Source organism: Lepidochelys kempii, chromosome 5 (genome assembly GCF_965140265.1).
Source record: "Lepidochelys kempii isolate rLepKem1 chromosome 5, rLepKem1.hap2, whole genome shotgun sequence".
In the NCBI taxonomy this organism is placed as follows: Eukaryota; Metazoa; Chordata; order Testudines; family Cheloniidae; genus Lepidochelys; species Lepidochelys kempii.
Genome location: NC_133260.1, coordinates 115,726,612 through 115,742,624, shown reverse-complemented (window position 1 = coordinate 115,742,624; position 16,013 = coordinate 115,726,612). Strand labels below are relative to the sequence as shown.

General features: G+C 42.4%; 1 protein-coding gene across 1 annotated transcript; it reads left to right on the top strand.

Moving 5' to 3' along the window:
• The first annotated feature begins 3,332 nt into the window (after positions 1-3,332).
• Positions 3,333-7,140, top strand: TUSC1 (tumor suppressor candidate 1). The gene has a single exon (XM_073345534.1). It carries the CDS (start codon positions 3,360-3,362, stop codon positions 3,951-3,953), a length of 594 nt encoding a protein of 197 aa, XP_073201635.1. The 5' UTR covers positions 3,333-3,359; the 3' UTR covers positions 3,954-7,140.
• The last annotated feature ends 8,873 nt before the right edge of the window (positions 7,141-16,013 follow it).

Sequence of the window (16,013 nt, the reverse complement as noted above, 5' to 3'; positions counted from 1 at the left end):
AGTTATGAAGACCAGATTTTCAAAATGGTGTCTATGGGTCTGAGTCACAATTGCCCCACAGTCACATTACACTGACTACCCTGGCACAAAGTTATCATAAAGATACCGAGCGTACCCACGGAATTGTCCTGGCACCTGGGGAGTCCTCTGGTAGGCACAGAGTCACGATGGCTGGCCATCCTCTGCACAGAAGCCTTCAATTCAGGAGACGAAGAGAGACTTGGTGTGGCATAGAATCATAGAATATCAGGGTTGGAAGGGACCTCAGGAGGTCATCTAGTGCAACCCCCTGCTCAAAGCAGGACCAATCCCCAACTAAATCATTCCTACGCCCAGGCTATTTCAAGTTGTTGGAGCAGCCTATAGTGGATGTTCAATTTTTGGGGGGGAACAAGGGAAAAGATTTTTTTTTGAGGGAAGCAGACACTTGCTGTAAAATTTTTAAATTTGTCAAAAAAAGAAAACTCACAACAAACAATTTTCCGTTGAAAAAAAGCTTTTGTGGAAATGCTGAGCCGTCTCCTGTACCACTCTTTTCTCTCCAGAAGCCTATAGTAAGGCCCTGTTCCTGCAAACGTGTGAGAAACTCAGGTCAATGGGATTATATAAACTAGTTAAATTATGCATGTAGCACTTGTTGAACTGGGGCCTAGTTAAGTTTAAATGTAGGATTTTTTATTTAATTTAGCTTCTGTGAGATTTTTTGCAGAGAAATAGGATTAGTTTGTTTTTATATCTGCAGGTTTTAATTCTTGACAGTTAGTGCCGTTGTTTTAAACAATACCTATTATAGGGTGGCGGTGTGACCCTGAGTCACTATTCAGCCCTGTTCCTCATTTGCTCCAGGGGACAAGTAAACTGCACCAGCAATGTACCAAGTGCAGACTCAAAACTGTGCCCATTCCCCTTCCCAGCATGCCCACTCCCTATCCACTTTTGTGGGACAAGGCATAGCAGCTCTGTGGAGGCAACTCTCCTTTCCTCACTGTGACCTGCCCTGCAGGTAGCCTGCACAGTACAGGGTTCCTTATGCTCATGCTTGCCTATGTTGTTGCATATAATCCTGCCCCAAATTGTAACTTTAATACTTTGTACTTATATAGCTATAACACCTTTCATCTAAGATTTCAATGGGTTGTTTTGCAGATAGCTGGGGAATCTGAGGCACAGACAAAGTTAGTTTTGGCATGTGAGAATGATGTTTATGTGAAAATTGGTCCTTTGATTTCTATCTGTATTTTACTAACTCCTTGTATATGTGCCTACAATATGGAGTAGATGCATTTTTAAAAAAGAAATTGACAAATATATGAATAAACAAATAATAAGGGTCAGATTGTGATGCCTTTACCCATACTGAATATTACCTTACCCACAGGTAACCCCATTAAACTCAGTGATGTCAGGTACTATTCAGTGTGAATATTACCCTAAGTGCTTTGATCACACAAAGCCCAAGATCTACACTGCACCCCATTCCACAATAATTTCTTGGGCCTAATCCACTGTGGGGTTAAGTGCTTTCTACTCTGACTAATTTCAACAGAGGTCCATGGGGCTCTTTTTGAGATCAAGCCCTTATTTTGATATAAAGTGCCATCTACCAATTTTCTAAACAGAAACAGTAAAACTGTTAAATTTTAGTGCCTATTTATTGCAATGCAAAATCAGACTGGTAACCTATTTGCATTAAATTATTTTCATGTTCTCAGTCAGCCTCTTCTTTGGAGTTTATTACTGGAAATATTTGCTGTAAATTCATTTTTGCTGACCAGGAGATCTGGCAAAATTACTTTACAGCAATACTGAGATACTTCCAGGCTACAGTGATTTTCAATTTTTAAAAAAATGTAAATAAGCACCTGCCTGTTATGAAAGAAACAGTTCTAAAAAATTATTTACGGTTTTGTTGAGCACCAACCACTTGATCCAAAAATCAGTTAAAATCAATGGGATTCTTTCCATTGACCTTGATGGGGCTTTGGCTCAGGCCCAGACAGTGGCTCAGTGCCATGCAGAGCATACCATAACACCTGGTTTCCATCACAAAGGGTTTACAATCTGATACTTCAATCCTGAACATATATATGCACATGTAATACTATATACATATGAGTAGTCCCAATGAACCCAGTAGGACTACTCAGTCATGGAAAGTTACTTACGTGGATAAATGTTAGAAGGATTGAGGCCTAAGGCCCAGATCCTACTTGTATTTACATCTGCACTCAGTGGAATTACATTGATTTGGACCCTTCACAATATGGACTTTTATTTCTTCTAGTGGGATTACTGATGTAAATTACAACGAGGAGTCCTTGTGGCACCTTATAGACTAACAAATTTATTTGGGCATAAGCTTTCATGGGCTGAAACCCACTTCATCTGATGCATGGAGTGGAAAATACAGTAGGAAGACATATATAGCAGTACATGAAAAGATGGGAGTTGCCTTACCGAGTGGGGGCGGGGGTCGAGACAAATCAATTAAAGTGGGCTATTATCAACAGGATGAAAAATCACCAACTCCCATCTTTTCATGTACTGCTATATGTATCTTCTTACTGTATTTTCCACTCCATGCATCCGATGAAGTGGGTTTCAGCCCACGGAAGGTTATGCCCAAATAAATTTGTTAGTCTATAAGGTGCCACAAGGACTCTGCACTGTTTTTGCTGATACAGGCTAACACAGCTCCCACTCTGAAACCTGTCATCATGTAAATTAGTTTTTTTTTTTCACATGGCAGTCTTCTGTTAGAAAATTCCACTTATTTCAGTGGAACTATCCCTACCAGTAAGCAGTACAAACATATTTAGTTGTCAGTTTAGATCTTCAAGTCTAGAGCCTGCACTGGATTTTCTTAATGCAGACCCCAGTATGGTCGCTATGCTCAGTATCGTTTGTAGGACCAGGCCTTTATACTGTAAGCCCTTTGGCACGGGGACTTCATGTATACTGTATAAGGTGGGGGCATACTGTCACCACTAAATAAATAATGATGAAATAGTAATCAGCCGGTTGAATCCTTCTGTAATAATTGTGGAAAGCGTGGCTTGCTGGATCGCTTTGTATTTTCAGAGCAGGTGCCCTGACCTTCCCCACATGATTTAGTGGGCGAGTTCTGCTATTTAAAAAATATTTTAAAAAGGGAGAGGAGGCGCCCCTGCGGCCCCCCCTGCACCTCCGGCCCTGCAAGGGCCACAAAGACAGCGGGCAGCACGCGCTGCTCCGTCCCGCTCCAGCAGGCTGTAGCCCCGCCCCCTCGTTTGCATAACGCTGCGTCAGCATTAAGCGTCTCGCTTCCGCGGCTGCGCCGAGGAGGCGGGCGGAGCCAGAGCCGCGAAAGCACTGCACGGATGAGGCGCATGCGCGGTGCTGGACGGCGCTGGAGCTGCGGGCCCGGCGCGGGCTCGCGGAGGGGCCGGGGGCCGGCCGTTGGCGGAGGCGAGGCGGCGTGCGGCTGGCGGGGCCTGGCGGGCGGCTCGCCGCAGCAGCTGGCGGAGCGATACGCGGACTTGGCCGCCAGCCACAGCGAGGCGGTGCGGGCCCGCGAGGAGCGCGAGCGCCAGAACGCGCGGCTGCGGGACGAGAACGCGCGGCTGCGGCTGGAGAACCGCCGCCTGCGCCGGGAGAACCGCAGCCTCTTCCGCCAGGCGCTGCTGGGGCCCGGCCCGGAGCCCGACGCGCCGCCCCGGCCCGGCCCCGGCCCCGGCCCCGCCCCCGAGCCGCCGCCGGAGGAGAAGGAGGAAGCGGCGCTCGCGGCCCAGCTGCGGCGGCTGCAGGAGCGGCACCGGCGGGCCCTGCAGCAGCTGCGGCGCCGCCGGGCCCAGGACGGGCTGGAGGAGGACGGGGAGCTAGACGAGCTGCTGCAGGAGGAGGACGGGGAGCAGCCACCGCCCCTGGGGCGGCAGCAGCCGCCGGAGAAGAGGAGCCTGGTGCCGCCCCTGTAGCCGGGGGGAGGCTGACTGGGCTCCGCAGTGGTTTGGGGACCTCCCCCCCAACACACAGCCAGATCACTGGGGTGAGGGGCCCCCCGTCACTCTCTCCAACCCCCCCTTTGGTGCCTGAGGCGGTCCCAGCCGGCTGCACCCTGGGGCCGCCTCACAGCGGGGCTCCTCCGCCCCGCAGGTTTTTTGGGTCCCGGAAGTAGGCACGGACGGGAACTTCCTGCAGGAGAAGCCGCGGCATCTGAAGGAGGCCCCAAGGAGCCCCACGCAGCAGGAGGGAAAGGGCCTCACAGCAACAGGTGCCTCCTGCCCCTGGATGTTGGGGTGAGGCTCCTCCCAGAGGGAGAAACGGATTCTGGACGTTGTCACCTCCTGGCATTGCCCTGTCTGCCTTCTCAGTTTTGATTTTTGGACCTGTATGTCTAGTTATCTTTGTGCAGGAGTGAACAAATCTCATAGAGGCCGTAATAGCCCTGTAGATGACCCAACAATGGCACATTTGTTAGCCTGCTACTAGGTTTTGGTACCCATGTATATCAGTTTAAAAAATGAAAAGTTTGTGTGCCAGATTTATTTTTGACAGCACTTTAAATGAAAGCTGATAATTCTTGGAATCCTCCTGAATTGATTGGATATCATCTGCAACTCCATTCTCTGTACATCTTTGACTATTGATTTGTTCATTGTTCTCTGTTGCATAATTTATCTGGACATGGCACTTCCAATTCATAAAAACACAGGTCATGCTAAATAAATCCTTGACACACCAAAACGCTTCTCCTAGATGTGATTTGTAATATGCAGTTAAATATAATATATCCATTGTACTGTAAATAGTTACTCTTCAAAGTTCTTAAATTTTGGTACTGAGGTTTTTTTCAAAATTCTAAGAAACAAGCTACTCAATTATTTATCAGACTTTGTTTTAAGAAAAAACTATTTTTCGCTTACATAAATAACGGACGCTATTTTAATTTTTAGTTTCTATTTGCTATCTGAAAGACCAACCTCGTATACATATAAGAGTAACATTATTTGCATCAGTAGTCCCATTACCTTTAGTAGGACTAATCAAATGAGCAAAGTTAGGGTTGGATGCCACTATTTGTGGGATGGGTCCCCTAAAACTTAATTACTAAACTTTTGACTGAGAGAAGGTGGTACTTATGTAACCTTTTAAAAAACAAAAAAACCCACACACCTCAAACTTTGTTTGGAGTTAGATATATTTATGGGAAAAGATGAATACTTGTACCAACTTCACTATTGTTTTATATAATTGAGGTTTAAAAGAGTGTGTAGCATCCAGTGTACAAATTTAATTGTGATCTAAAATGTACAGTATCATTTATTAAACCAATATCAATACATAAAAGCATCTTAATTATGTTTTAGGGGAATATACCCCTTTAATGTGATAGGTGTAAAGAGGACCTTTGCTTTGCAGTTCATCTTGCTGAGTCTTTAATGGGAATTCTAGAATGTCAGTTTCTAAATGTCTTGTTTGCTCATTAGATTGAAACTACCCTTACTAACCACTTTAAATTGGCTAATAAAAGTATATTAGTGATGTACAATGGGTACAAAAAATCAGTGACCTGCCCAAATGTGTTTTCTATTAAATAAAAGTTACTGTGTTCTGTGAACCATTCCCAATAAAGTAGATGTATAAAGTGCAAATGAAAAGAGGAATTTAGAAAGAAAAATGCCCAAGCAACTTGTATGGTTTAGTAGAAGAATAGTATAATACAGGCTTATAGTACTTGAGTAGATGACCTATTAAGGTCCCTTCTAGGCCTACATTTCTATGATTCTATGATAGTGTGTGGTTACAATATAATGGTGGAAAACATCTGAACACAGGAAATTCATTCTTAAATCATTCACTAAGAGCTGCAAGAGCAGGCCCTTAACAATCTTCAATATTAAAATGATCTTTTAATACCATAGCAACAGTAACTCATTTCTGGCTCTAGTGCAATATAATTTACCTTAAAATCCTTGTGGTCATCACTTGTACAAGATTAATTTTGATAATATTTTTCAAGTTAGAACTCACAGCATCAAGACTTTAAGGTGATGGGAAGGAATGTTACAATTTTATAGGATACGTAACCTTCCCTCTTTTTAAACTTGCTTGGTCTTTCTGTTTTGATCCTCTTAGTCTTAGATCTCTGGTTCTACTCTCACTCTCAGTAATTTAGACTTTAGATGTCTACTCAGGACCAGAAATCATAGTTGTCCTAGACCTTACATCTTTTACTTCCTTCAACTCCCATGTTTAAATCTGTCTATCACTGTCTTCAGCGCATTCCCAGTGTTCGTTCTTCTCTTGATCTACTTGCTGTGGAATCCTCAGTTGTCTTTTATTGTGCCTGGCGGTGGCTATTGCACTTCCACATTTATGTTCTTATTGAATGCCTGCTCTTGACTACGTTTTTTTGGGGGTTGCAGAATGTCATCTCCAGACTATTTTCTGTAAATCGAGCTGTGCCACCCCTATTTTCTCCTCATGTTCTCTAATTTTATTTGTTTTTTCATACAATTAAAAATTGCCCACCTGGTTTTCAAAACTTGATTATATATCCTTCTAGTTTCCTTTCCTCCATGCCTCCCTCAAATATTTGGTGGGGAAAGTTGCTTTCTCATTTTGGTTGCTATAATAATCTGTAACTCCCTGAACCAGTGAATCACTTCCCTCTTTTTAAATCTCTTTAGAACAAAACACACACTTTTTTTGGCTGCCTTATGATTCACACACGGTATTTTGTAGTACCATGTATGAAGAATTTAGAGGAAAATCGGCCTTCTATAATCGTAGGGTTTTTTCATACATACTTAGGCTTCTGTTTCTCTGTGTAAATATTGATCAGAATAAATAATGAAACTTGATTATTCTAGCTAAATGATAATTTTATTAAAATGTGTTTTACAAAACGTGAAAAACAAATTAGGTTATTTTAACTCATTTGCTGAAATATCCTACTCCATTTGGAAAAATGGAAACCTTTTGATCTGGGTGTAGATTTGCCGTCTCCCATCATAACTAACGAAAAAACGTCTCTTGTTTCTTACATGAACATTTAGCCTTCTTACCTGTGGACTGTTCATTATCTGTCTCTTTTGTGGCCTCTCTTCATTTCTCTAGCCTCACCCCCCATACCTATATTAAAATCATTTTTGGGATGTGTGTGTATGTGTGTGATGGCTATTACTTTAAAACACGTGCATGTGAACAGCGTATCTCAAGTGTTGGTGCCATAGTTAATACACATTCTACGACTCTTCTGAGACCTACTTTAAGTTTTATTAAATATTGCTCTCTGAAGGAGCCTTTGTCCGCTATACTCATCTCCTTGAATATGTTAAGGCCTTGGCGTGCTTTAACTTGCCCGCAGAGTATAATGAAATAAATTAAATGTCTTTGTGATAAACTAAAGCAGTTCAGATTAGTTTAGTTCACCTACCCTCCTATGAAATAAGTCGTCTGTTACGCTTCCCTTTTCACAGTCTCCTCTCTGTCCTGTATCAATTTACTTGTACGTACTTCCTAGTTACACCATTAATTTGTAAGCTATATGGAAAGTCCCTGTTCAAACCAGACTGCTGAAAGTGATGGTTTAAAATTAAAATATTGGCTTGGAGCTTTGTGAGTTGTGATAAAGTAATTGTGTGCCTATACAATTCCTATAATATACTGCTGCTCCATATGAAACTCCTTTCCCCCAAAAAATCAGACCTTGTTACAATTAAAATAGTAATATGCCAGAATTTTATTGTATAAAATATACAAAAGGTTTATTTTGTTTAAATTTTTGCTACTAATGTTTCTCCTTGACCACTTCTACTGAATCCCTCACTCATTGTTCTGCCTACCAGCTTCATGCGTACCAGAGCAGGACTGAGCTAGAATAGCAAAAGATAGAAGGCTGGAAGAGTGATAAGAGAGGCTGTAGAGAGGTTGTTGGAGGAGTGACTATGCAGGAAGAGGAAGGGGTCCCTGTCACAGCACAAAATGGGCAGTGTGGCAGTAAGGAAGAGAGCATAGTTTAGTTGCATACCTCAGAAAAAGAACATATGTCATTCTTGTATGCTTTCCTTTCATTATGTATCACTGAAGTAAAGCTATTGAATTATGTTTAAAGTAGTTTTTTAATTGAATGAAAAGATTTAAATTGGATGTAAGGTGTAAACTTAAATGGGAAAAAGTGTCGGACTAGCATCACTGGGGAAAAAGTACTTTGTGGTGCGCAACATAGGCGTGGCATGCAGTGACTGCAAGCTCCTGAAGGAAAATCCATTCCAATGAGAAACTAGTTGAGTCTTCATACCTATGTAGGGTGGGATCCACAAAAGTTCTGAAGTGTCTAAACCCCAGATGTAGGCACCTAAATCCTAGTTTTGGCTCCACTGTGCTCCATAAAACTCTTGCCAGTCCTTTAAGCACTAACTGAGTTTAGGTGCCTAACGTTTTTCAGGGTAAAAATGTCATATACGCCTATGTTTCAGTCTCTGGGTGTGCACACTGCTGTCTTCCTCTAGTCATCTGGGTACCTATCTGCAACAAATGAGGGAAAGGTAGGCATTTGGTGTGTTTTCAGGGTGCCTACTAGATTGGGTCTCATTCAAAATACAGCTGGAGAAGGAATGGCCCACCTTATAACTTATAGCCAAGTGGTGAGAGCACTCACCTGGGATGTGGGAGGCCCAGTCAATTCCCCCTATTTCTGCCAGTGGACAAAAGAGAGGATTTAAACGGGGGTCATATCTCTCAGGAGAGTTCTCTAACTACTGAGCTATGGCATGTTTTACTGTGGTGCTCTGTCAGTGTCTCCTGTTGAAGCTCTTCTATGGTGGAAAATTATGAAAGAGTAGGGGGACTGGACCCAAGGTCTCCCACCTACCAGGTGCATGCCCTAATCATGGGGCAACAGAGTAATTCCCATTCTCTCTCTCTGGTCCAACAACTAAATATTTATCCACAGGGGAAGTCATTGGGCTTGATGCTCGACATTACAATGCCTAAGTCCTTTTGTGGATCCCATCCCTAGTCCCTAGCATTGGCTGAGACTATTAGCAATAGCGTTCATTAGGGCCAATTACTTCAGATGAAATTTGTGTGGATAGCAGCGCTCCTACAAGTACTGTAGACTGTGAGTGATCTTTTTTTAATGACCACACGTGAGCAGGACCTCTGTTTTACATCCTTTCTGAAACTTGGCACCTGTTTTACCACAAAAAGAAAAGGAGTACTTGTGGCACCTTAGAGACTAACCAATTTATTAGAGCATAAGCTTTCGTGAGCTACAGCTCACTTCCTCAGATGCATATCGTGGAAACTGCAGCAGGCTTTATATATACACAGAGAATATGAAACAATACCTATTCCCACCCCACTGTCCTGCTGGTAATAGCTTATCTAAAGTGATTTCCAGCACAAATCCAGGTTTTCTCACCCTCCCCCCCCACACACAAATTCACTCTCCTGCTGGTGATAGCCCATCCAAAGTGACAACTCTTTACACAATGTGCATGACAATCAAGCTGGGCTATTTCCTGCATAAATCCAGGTTCTCACATCCCCCCACACCCCCATACACATACATTACCACAGTGCTCCCTGACCCCATGCTCTGTAGCATTATCTCAGTATTAACCTGAAAAGGAAGAGTACTGCAATCAATGTCACTTTTACAGCTCCTAGGTGTTCTTTGAAGATCTTGCATCCAAGTACTTGACCCAGCTTGCCATTGATCAGGGTGTAAGCACTGAGTAGATCATAGGCCAGGTGATATAGCTGCAAAGCATATTATATATCATGCCTGATATATTAGTGGTCATGATTGTTACTAATAATGGTTACTTATGAAAATTATAGAGATAATAATCCACTGAGGTGTAACAGCTGGTGTGCCTGTATATTAATTGCAAAAATTTAGCTACACCTCTGTTCCTATTCCTTCATTAACTCTAGACTCTTCCCTCAGCTTCAGTCACAACCATGCCTGTATGTGTTCAGTAACACTTTATCCCTGTGTGAGGCAGTCAGAATAATCTCTTATTAATAAGAAACTGAAGTGGGAACGGTGACTGGGAACAGTTTTGGTTGGGTAAAGGCTCAGGGCCAGATCCACAAAGGGACTTGGGCATTGCAATGCTGAATGTAGCACTGCCTAACTTTTAGGCACCCAGCGGAATCCATAAACCCTGCATTAGTTGTCTAGGCTCCTTGTAAAATGTGTGGAGAGAGAGAGAGGCACTTGAGAATGGGAGCCACAAATCCAGCATGTTAGGCATGGAGCTACCTAAGCTGGTCAATAGCAGATGCTGAAGAGAGGGGTGTGCCCCAAGTCATGCCTCTCTCAGGGAGTTTGGTGCCTAACTCTAGGCAGGAGGGACCCATGGCTGGAAACACTTCTGGAGTCAGGCACTGTAGACACCTAAGCGGTTTCTTGCAAGAACAGAGAGGACACGTGCCTACCTACACACAAAATGGGAGTGTGTTTGTAGAGGAGGAGGCCTCCTGAACACCTTTAGCTTAGGGTATTCACCTGGGATATGGGAGACCCTGGCTGAGTTCTCCCTCTTCCTGATGAGAGAATAGATTTGAACAGGGATCCTTTACCCCCAGACTATATAGAGTCATTCTCACTCTCTGTCTGGTCCAATGTATATTTAATTATTTTTACAAAGTGGAATGGCTTCAACAGGAGAGATGGAGGAAGACCCACATAGAATATCCCATAGTCCAGTGGTTGGGCACCCCGTGAGAGGTGGGAAACCCCTGTTGAATTCTGTCTGTCATCAGGCAGAGAAAGTAATTGAAGCAAGGTTTTTCACATCCCAGCAGAGTCCTCTAACCATTGGGTTAAACAGGATAATTAAGCTTTTTTTCTGGCCATTTTGTGTGGATTTAGTTGTGCTCAGAACACACCTGCCCAATTAGCCCCACAGACAAAATAGCCTGTCTTTACCGGATTTGAGGATCCTGCTAGAGCTTAGGTGTGACATAAATGTCTAGCTATCTTCCTGAGCAATGTGCATGCCCACAGGCAGAAACTTAGGCAGTTAGGGAACTCTAATGAAAATTTTGGTGATGAGTGAGTTTAGGCACCGACAAGGTTAGGCAGCAGCTAAATGAGGGTTCTTGTGGCTTGCAGTGGTATTTAGACACCCAAGTCCCTTTGTGGATCTGAGCCTTGTTGACTTTTAATGAAATGTAGGCTCCTAAGTGCCTAAATCACTTCTGAACATGAGACTTGGACACCTACGTTATTTAGGCGCAAATCCTCAAAAGTATTTATGCATCTAACTCCCGTTGAAATCAGTGGGAGTTAGACTTCTAAATTAAATATCTCTGAGGATCTGGGCATTTGGCCTTGCAACCCTGAGCAGAGCAACACATAAATATCTTTAAAATCTGGGTCTAACTCACCAAGCTTGGAACATCTGGGCTTTAGACAGTTTATCACCGGGATGGTTGTAGGTGCAAAATGTCAGCATTTGTGTACCTAAACTTACTTTGCTGAAGTTGTGAACATTCATCCTATTCCAGATTTGTTAATTTTCACAAAGATTTTTCTTTTTTTTTCTTTTTGCCTTGTCATCCCACTAATTCTCTCCTGATGACTATAGAATCTTCCAGGAAAGCTCCTGGTAGACAAGAGCTATAGTTCCCTCTCCTCCTCCTTATTCATTTAAATTGCAATAAGGGAAAAGGGAGAAAAAGAAAAGCATACATAAAATGTCAATAATAGTTGAATCACACACAGTACCAATCATTATTAGCATCATCCTCTCTATTTTTGGTGTTGCCTCCTTGCTGTTTTGAAGTAGCAGCATGGATGTAGAGGTGAAGAAATAGTTGCAGAAATTGACTTCCTAACCCGTGCGGGTGAAATCTGGATGGGGGGGCTGGACTAGGCAAGAGGAGGAGTTACTAGGCCAGCACCCTGACTGACATGCTTGGAAAACCAACCACATCCTGTAGGCACTGGGACAGTTCAGGTACTCACAGCAAATCTACCCTGGCCCATTATTTGGAGAGATGGTAGGGGAGTTGGCTTCTAGCAGCAGAAAGAGTTGTAACCCTCAGTTGTTTTCTCCAGGGTAGGAGAGAGAGTTCCATTTTAATTCTCAGAAGAGTCCAGTTACCCTCACCTTGACAAGAAGTGTCTCTCTTCTCTTTAACCACCCTCACCTGCCTCCAAAATGGCTGCTGGAGTCAAGTAGTAAAGAGAAGCCAGCCTGTCAGGTCCCCCTTCTCCCCAAGCAATCAAAGGGCCAAAAACAGTAGGGAGAAAGGTAAGCAAGCAAATCTGGATTGGGAAGTATTCCTTGAATGCCACTATCCAAGGAGAGAGGTCTGACTGCTAGTTTCATCTGTTAGGCTTCCCTTAGGCTGGAAGCCAAGGGCTTGAGCAACCCAGAGACCTGCTTCATCCAGAGAAATCTTCCTGCCTTGGAGGGGGACAACACAACAGTGAGTACTGCTTAACTCCTGTTCAGATAGACAGGAAGGGTTCTGGGACAAATGAAGACCTAGTCTGTGGGTGCACATTCATGTGAAAGCTCACATGGTGCCAGGCAGGTGCTACCCCACCAGACACCTAAGCAACAGTCAGGCTTGTAACATTTATTCCATTGTGTATTGTAAATTTAATCTTTCTTGGTCAGTCCTAGAGAGCTTCAGCACAAGAGTAAGGTTGGTCTAGTGATTAGAGCTCTAGCTGAGGACTTGAGAGTCCTGGGTTCAAGTCCCTGCTTTGCCACAGACTTCCTGTGTGATTCTGGGTGCATCATGTACCCTCTCAGTTCCCCATCTGTAATATGAGGATAACAGTATCTCCCTATTTCACAAGGCTGGGTCGGTAAATACCTTCATGATTGTGAGATATTATGGTAATGGGGGTTCACATAATAGTACCCAACTCTTATATAGTGCTTTTCATCACTAGATCTCAAAGTACTTTATAAAGGAGTTCAATATCAGTTATCCCCATTTTACAGACGGGTGAACAGTGGTACAGGGAGGTGCAGGGATTTGCCTAAACTCATCCAGCAGTCCAGCAGAACTGGGAACAGAACCCAGGTCTCCTGAGTTCTAGTCCAGTGCTCAATCACTAGGTCATACTGCACACAAGAGAGAACAGTCCACACAGATGATCCAAAACCTGTATATAGGCCTTGGGATTGCTCTGATTTTACTTTTATGCTGTTTGTGTGATTGAGAGTCTATTTAGTTGTAAAAGGAGAAATAGGTTTATCTGAGTATCTGATTATTGTTGTGGGGTTAATTTATTCATTGGTGCATCTGTTTTCCAGCTTTTTCCTTTAATCCTTATTCTTAGACTGAAGGGTCTCCACTTTGAGTGCCTGTGTTGATTTCACCTGTGGACATATTGAATAGAGAGGGAGAGAAGGTTTCTCAGGTGACCAAAATAGAGAGATGGTTAAAACCAACACCTTGATCTCCTTCGTATGATTAGTAATTAATATCCTTAATATCACTACTACTGCATCACCAAGCACATCCCCTTTAAGCAAGCACTTGCCAGGTGAAGAGGAAAGACAACCTACATCATGTGAGTCTCTCTAGCAGAAAGCAAATGTGAAAATCATCCAACTGCTGTCCGTAAATTGAAAATTAGAACAAAGGATGACCATTGAGATCTGGGCTCAACCCTCCCCACATTCATCTAATGCACCCACAACCATTCTTCTTTGTAACAAGATGAGGCACAGTCTCATAGCTACTGTCTCAAAACTGTATTTTCAGTGTGAACATTTAAGTCACTAATATTTCTGAAATTATCAACTGCTAAGCAGTGCATTTTGCAGTTCGTTAATGCACACTCTGTTCAAGCAAGTTGCGAAAAAGTTTGCTAGCTCCTCTTCTGAAATAAACATACATAAATAATATAGTTCCACCTGTTTTTCACTGCTCCAGCAGAGACTCGCTCATTCATTAACTGTCAACGGATGGTACACCCATTGACTTCCCAACTTTACACTAGTACTGCAGCCGACAGGATGTGACGTTAATCCAACAATTTTCTTCAGAAAAATAAAATCAAAAACTACATGGCAGCTGCTCTTAGACCCTCCCTTCTGAGTCAGACATCTTCCAGCTGAAACAATGGAAAAATATTTTGTTTCTGCACCCACTATAGTCACCATGAAAACATCTGAGATTCTGGGTCATTTTGGACAAGTAAAGATTTTTTCTACATGCAATCTTGACTGTGCTTCTTTGTGTATATGCAGTACAAAAGTCTTTAATTTCATGACCATATACTACTACGCAAATAAAACACTGTAAGGCCATGATCTTGCAACTGATTGCACATAAGGGTGCACCTGTGCAGTCAACTGCAGAATTGGAGTTTAACATCAGACTCTTTTTTTCCCCCTACAACCTTAGATATCCGTGTGTAGCATCTTGTAACATCTTTGAAATTCTTGCTTGTGTGTGCTATGGTCAATGACATAACTGTCTAGTATCTCTTGACTTAGACCTTTTATATGGTGAGATCCCTTACTTCTAAGATATGTATTTTAATAGTTTAGTCAGGAATTGTGCACTATGAAAGTTCTTTTTAACCAGCAACTCAGCTTTCTTTAGGTGTAATTCAGGAGATGAGGTAGTTAATTACAAAGCTAACTTAGCTACATACATATGGACAGCAAAGCCTTAGGTGCAGTTCCAGGGCTGAGACAGTTAGCTTCATAGTTAACTGCTTGTAAACTTAGGTGATGCTCATATGATGGAAATTTTTTACTGTTATTCTGTGTATTTATAATTAAGAATCTTCCATACATTGTATATGTCTGATTTGCTGAGTGCTTGTGCCTTAAATGCCATTGAACCCAATAGGACTACTCACATGAGAAAGATGAGCAGAATTTGGTCCTTCTGGAGTAACAGAATCTAATACTGATATTGTGTGTCTGCTGGACAATGGTCGTTACTAAAATTAATTCTGTCTGCCCAAGAACTGGTGACAAAGTGAGTAAGAAAATTGTGTGTGCAGCACTCAACTTAAAAGTCTCATAAAGAGAGGAATTATAAGCAAGTGCAGTTTTTTAGTGTCTGGGGAAGTCTTGTTGTGCTGGAGCAGTAAATGGAGATGAGGGGATCCAGATAATTATAGTGTAAGAAACCTAGCATAAAAATTTGTTACAGTTTTCTATTAACCATTAAAATGGTGAAATGAAATAAAATACTCAAAGCACTCTACAAATATTGCATCAGGCTATTTTTATTTCTCAGATTGTCTGCATTTCATTTCCTGAACTCATAACCTGTAACCAGCTGTAAAATTGTTATGCATAGCTACAGAGCTTCTCCAGAAGGACATTTCTCAGTCTGTTGCTGACTGTGTATATTTTTTAAAATGTTGATTGCTGAAAAGAAACTTTCCTAACCTCTCTTGACCCAAATATATTGAAGGTTTATTGCCTTTATAGGTACAGTAAGATGCTTCTACAATATCCCCTGGACAGCTCTGGTGAGCCCTGTCTTATTTTAGAGCTTCAAACTTATAGATGTCTTTTATATTCACTGTCTGTAGTTATCCCACTTGCTAGAGAACTTAGTCCTGTTCACCAGGTACAAGATTGGTTTGAGTAATATCTATGCAATACCAGCCAGGAATCAATGAATCTACTTTGTCAGCATGGGAATATTTTTTAAGCAAAGCTCTGATATTTGTTTGTTTAAAACACAGTTGCATTTAGTGTTCAGAGATGTGTAGGACTAATTGTTGGACGTAGGCCTGATATTTGGATACAAATGCTGAATATGAGCACTGCACAACAGAATTTTTGGGTCAGCTTGTGTAACTCCATTCACTTGCATGGAATTTCACTGCTGTAAATTAGGAATAAGTGAGAGAATGAGACCCATATTTCAAAATGCTCCCTATACTCCCCTTGATCTTGGTCAGTGTCCTTGAAGCACCCAGGGGCACCCATTAGAGAGGAAACTGTACAGCTCTTTTGCTCTGCCTGAATGCCCAGCTGACAATTTTCTTGCCAGTTTTGGCCTCCCTTGAGTTCTAA